Source organism: Chelon labrosus, assembly GCF_963514085.1.
Source record: "Chelon labrosus genome assembly, chromosome: 14".
Classification (NCBI taxonomy): Eukaryota; Metazoa; Chordata; class Actinopteri; order Mugiliformes; family Mugilidae; genus Chelon; species Chelon labrosus.
The window spans coordinates 14,794,049-14,799,685 of NC_140347.1; the positions used below are offsets into that span (position 1 = coordinate 14,794,049).

General features: G+C 42.4%; 1 protein-coding gene across 2 annotated transcripts; it reads left to right on the plus strand.

Moving 5' to 3' along the window:
- Window positions 1-1,429: 1,429 nt before the first annotated feature.
- LOC311498954 (melanocortin-2 receptor accessory protein 2A-like) lies at window positions 1,430-3,888 on the plus strand. 2 transcript variants are annotated; one of them, XM_084559751.1, is made up of 3 exons: window positions 1,430-1,543; window positions 2,276-2,375; window positions 2,949-3,888. In XM_084559751.1, exons 1-3 carry the CDS (start codon window positions 1,519-1,521, stop codon window positions 3,427-3,429), a joined length of 606 nt encoding a protein of 201 aa, XP_084415877.1. In that variant the 5' UTR covers window positions 1,430-1,518; the 3' UTR covers window positions 3,430-3,888. The 2 variants fall into 2 exon arrangements, with proteins under 2 accessions (XP_084415877.1, XP_084415876.1); XM_084559750.1 differs by having other exon boundaries at window positions 1,492-1,911.
- Window positions 3,889-5,637: the final 1,749 nt, after the last annotated feature.

A 5,637-nucleotide genomic window follows, 5' to 3' on the forward strand; every position in this document is an offset into this window, starting at 1 on the left:
TTATGCTAGATTAGTAGTAACTAGTTTTGAACAAGACAACCTGCGAAAACAAGTAGCTTTAATACAAAATAGAGAAAAATGGAAGCACGTTTGCAATGTAGTGTTAGCAGCAGCATCGTATTATTTAGCTTTGCGGAAATATCCGTGCTGCCAAATCGGGACAGAGTCTGAAACACAGACAACTCTTAACATATTAAATCTTCTCCTGATATATGTGTTTGAAAAATACCACGTAATCTGTTGTGTTTTCAAACTAATTTTTGAATTTGGAGCCAACGTTTGCAAACTCAGTTTTGGTCTCCACCAGTCACTCCAGGTTAGCATCTGGGTCTCTAGTTAGCTAAGGGTCAACATTGTGTCTGTCTGCTAAAACAATTAAACGGTGGGCAATAAAATTAAGTGGAAAATGATCTTAAAGACACTAAAACGTTCCTTTTAGTTAAGAGGAACTGCAGAGTTATATAATAGTTCTCCTGTTTAGTTTTTTTTTCATTAGCAGCGAAAGCTTTCACATCTCGAGCACTCATTTGATTTACTCAAATATGTAGAAATAATAAGTGCAGCAGAGGTCTTCATTGCTATGGCCTGTGATTTGAATACAAATAGCTGTCCAGTTAAAATGTTCATTAAAAATCTGTGTTCATGGTCACATGTCCTATTGGACTAACGTGCCCAAAGCAAAACTCCACGTGATAAAGATACAGGACATTTCTGCTAAGTGCTAGTTAAGTCTGTTCAGAAACCAGTGTCAGATGTTTGAGTTGATGGACATTATTTTCTTTGCATGATGGAACTGCCTTATTTTCTTTGTCGATAAGATATGATATTCAGCAAGACAAAAGAGTGAATTTTTGTGTGGTACGTGGTCATTTCAGTTCCTGGAGTTTGAGCGTCCACACACTGGCCACAAATGAATCATTCCAGACGAATTGTGTGCTTTTGTGTCCTTAATTAGCTTTTGTCTGCTCAAATAAAGCAGCGAGTCACACTATTGTTTAGCTGTGATTAAGTGGTTGGGTTTGGAAAAGCTTTCAAGCGTCTAGTTCTTGTCTTATTTCCTGCATGCCAACATTATTTAAATGTTCCTGGAGTGTCAAGTTTCAATGTGATGATGTTTGTTTGTAGAAAACAAAGTGAAATATGTTTTATGTCAAAACATGTCTCCAGACTGTCTTTTTCTGACATGCTTTTGACTGTGTGATGGATAAATATGTAAAAAACATAAATATTAGCATGTCTCTTCATGCAGATTTAGATTTTAGAAATTCTGGCAAAGAAAATAAGAAGGCTGTTCTATGCGGTTTGAGCACAAACAGATCTCAAGATAAATCAGCCGTTCTGGGAAGAACCCCAGCGTGCTCGCTTCCATTCTTACTTAAGATGCGCATTTCTGCAGCGTAATCTCACTATCCCTGGGAGTGAGTGAGCCCACCAGTACAGAAGCTGATGGATAAGGGCGCTGCGCACTGAGCAGCTCACCAAAAAGCCTGCTGCTTCGCTCACTGCACTTGCACGGGAATGGATTTGGAGTTTTTGCGCAACGGTAAAGCGATGGATTTCCCTGCTGTCTGTCACGCTTCTGTTATTAAATTATAAACGGAATCCCTAAATTTACAGTCTGGGGATATTATTTTTTCCCCCCCCCAACAGCAACAGAAAAGGGGTTAACATTACGCGGAGATTTGGGTTTTGCAAACTTTATGGATACGGCGACGTCTTATTTGCATGGTGCTCTTTTTGGATTGATTGCGCTTGTCTTCTGCTGATATAAGGTAACGTATAAAAACGTTGAAATGTCCGACTTCCACAACGGGAGCCAAACCAGCGCACGACGCAGTGACTACGTGTGGCAGTATGAATACTATGACGACGAAGAGCCCGTGTCTTTCGAGGGACTCAAAGCGCACAGATGTAAGCTGAATTACATTACTGCTGTGTTGTTTTCACTGTCCTGTGTGCGCGCGTCTACCTCCCGGTGCACTTTTAATTGAGAAAGATTAATCACCCAATCACTCCTTGCATTGCCCGTAGTGGTTTGGCTGAAGGGGTGGCGTGCGCTGTCTGTCTTTCCAATAACATTATCAGGTAGCAGTCTTTAACGCAGCATATTATTTATTCTCCAGTGCCACCGACCAAACCATCTAATGAGGCGCCCACCAAACTGCTCTAATCGTATTTTAGAAGAATGTTCACTTTAATTGAGAGATTAGTTTAATCATAAAGCCAGTGCACTAATAAGATTATTTTCTTTTGTCTCCTTTCTCTGGTCATTCAGATTCTATCGTCATCGGTTTCTGGGTCGGACTCGCCGTGTTCGTCATTTTCATGTTCTTTGTTCTCACGCTGCTCACCAAGACAGGAGCGCCCCATCAAGAGTGAGTAGGATCATTTTTGCTCTCACCTTCACGTCTGGCCCTGCACCGGGACCGTTTCAGCGCAGGGGGAGAGCCCGTGCTCGTCTCAGAGCTGTGTGTGTGTTAACTCCTGGTGTGCGCAAAGGCAGAGGGAGACAGGGATGTGATGAGTGTCAGGGGTAATTTAGCTATTGTGACAGGATATTATATTGCAAACCGTTGTAATTTGGATCTAGGATGTGACTGGATGCCTCTGTGTGGCTTTATATTGCTCATGTCTGTATTGGTTGGTGGTGAGCTTGTTACCTATTGGCACATTTACCTCTCGAGCAAAGCCCAGCAGTGGAAATAGGTGAGAAATCACTTGAATAAGGTCAGACAGCAGCCTTGAGAGAGGGAGTTTACTGTCACTGCTCTAAAAGTACAGTCCATTTTTAGTGTTATTATTATTTTTTTTTTTTAGAAAAGACTTCTGAGATGAGCATTTTAAGTCTCCAGCCCAGTAACGATGACATTAAAAGCCTCTCATGTTTTCCCTTTCTTGCTGCTGCATTCTCACTTGCTGCCATTTTTTTTTTTTTCGACTCTCAACAGAAACCCAGACACTGCTGAAAAGCATCATCGCCCAGGGAGCTGCCTGGTAGACATCAACGGTCACCAGGACGAAAGCGACAAAGCCTTCTCCCGCCCCTTGCTGGCGGGGTCCCGTTCATACTTTAATTTTTACATCAACGAGGAGGACCAGGGGAAGCAGAAGACGGACGACGACGGCCGGGCGGGGAAGCAGAGCGGGCTCCGACCCCAGCACGGGACCTGCAGCCGGTCCACGGGCAACGGCACCTCTGGCATGGACGTGATGGAAGAGGACGCCGAGGAAGCTGTGGGACACCAAGCTCTCGCTGGATTAATAGAGGACAGCAAGACTGACAGAGAGTGCGCCTTCTTGTCTCACTTCAACATCCCCAACTTTGTGAACTTGGATCACAACTCCACCCTTGGAGAGGATGATCTGGTGTATGAGCCATCTGTCGTACTGGAGCGTCAGTCTCACGATGCTAACTGTTACATGCACTAAGGCGTTCCATGTATTCAGACTGACATTTATGGGGAAATACTGTATACTCACCTGCTATCCACCTAACATTTTTCCTATAAAGCCCCTGCACTTGGATTCTTGGAGGAGAATTGGATGCTGCTGTGTCGCACCTGAAATAGACGGCTGTCTGTGCAGGAACAGAGAAAAATAAAAGAGCAGCGAGGTCAGCAGGGGGAGATCGTTTGTTGAATTCATTCCGCCGTTATTGCTCCAACAACACACAACCGCCGGATGGCTCGGCGAGATTAAAAGCATCGGGTTTAATGATGTTTGTTTCTCAACGCTCTCTGGTAGAAAAGGCAAAGTGTACGTTAGCTGTGTAATTAGTAGCACAAACTCAAAACACATCATTGTTCTTTAACAAGAGCTCTGAGAAGAAGAGACCAGGGATCATTATCTTACTCCTGTTAATCTTACAAGTGCTGAATGTGGATTGCACAAATAAAGCCTAAATGTTATTTTGAAATCAACTTGACATTGGTGTGAAGCATTTTTTTTTAACATTTTGTTCTAAACAAATAAGATCACGATTCCAAACAATTCATTCGAGCTGCTTCAGAGGCCATAGCAACGAAGAACTGAGCTGCGCTTGTTATTTTTACATATTTCAGTAAATCAAATGAGTGCTTGAGACGTGAAAGCTTTCGCTAGTTGAGAAATTATTCTCAAACTCTGCAGCTCCCCTCAACTAAAAGGAGCATTTTAGTGTTTTTAAGATCATTAGGGGTCCATGCAAACGACGTTGCAGGATCCCTGTTGATTTAGTTGCGATTTTTATTCTTATAATAATGATTTTATCTTTTTCTGCGTAGCTAAAGTGTCCAGGACAAACTGCAAGGGTGAAAGGCATCAGACCTGGTAACTTGGTAGAAGTCCTAGCATGTCACTTTGCCAAGGTGTCAATACACATGCCTACAGCTAGGTGGCGCTATAATAAGCCAATTTACGTTTTGCCTCATATCTCATATCATTGATAATAATATGATTCTGTACAAGCACCCCAACTTGTGTGACCCTTAGTCTCTAGGGGGCGCTACAAAAGCAACATATATCTAAAAAAAACTGCAATAGCTAACTTCATGAAATTTGGCATACACAATCTGTAACATATTGTGTAGACGTCCATGAAGTTGCGTGACATTATGTGTACAGGGGGCGCTACAGGTGACACGGAAACATTTAATATGACTTCAAGGCATATAACTTTTGAAGTATTCACCCAATCCTCCATTATAATATGCTTGCGTACACTCATGCCAAGTTTCGTGAAATTTGGGCTGTAGGGGGCGCTACAACGACTACATGTTTATATCTCACAAACCACCACAGTAAACTGCTTGAAATTTGACAATAATAATCTGTGGATGACTCCTTACAAGCCCACCAAGTTTTGTGCAATACGGTCTATAGGGGGCGCTACTGGTGACTCATGCCTCTGCGTCCCGCTCGGGGATGACTTCGCCACGGCATGGACCGCTTTATGATCACTTGCGATCATCTAGTTTTCCTTTTTTCATTTTGTAGCCATCAGTTTAATTGTTTTCACCACTTTCACAACCTTCACTAACCCACTGTAAAACTCATCATACACTGCCTGCTAGGACCACACAGCAGACCGACAACATCAGCTCTTAGCTAACTAAAGACCCGGATACTTCCGGAAGAATTGGTGGAGACCAAAACTGAGCTAAAAGTAAAATGAATATTGAATGTGCAAACACTGACTCCAGATTTAAAGATTAGTTTGAAAACACTCTGCTGCTTAGCCTACGTGGCATTTTTCAAACACACAAATCACGAGAAGATTCAACTTGTTAATAGATCTGTGTTGCGCACACCCTCGCAATTTGGAAACGCGGATATTTCTGCGAAAAAAGTGTATTTTGATTTTTCCCTATGCACATTTTGGATTAAAGCTATTCGTTTTCACAGGTTGTCACACACAGCAAACCGACAACGTTAGCCCTTAGCTACCTAGGGAGTCAGATTCTTCCCAGAGGAGTTGGTGGAGACCAAAACTGAGCTAACAGTAAAGTGAATATGTAAATTTGCAAACTTTGACTCAAACATTTTGTCAAAAAAGGGAATGCAGGTTAAAGTTATCCTTCTTTTTAAGTGTTTGGGAGATTTGACAATTAACCTCACCCCCAAGAAACAGAAGACGCACTCCTGCCTGTCTTCATTTTA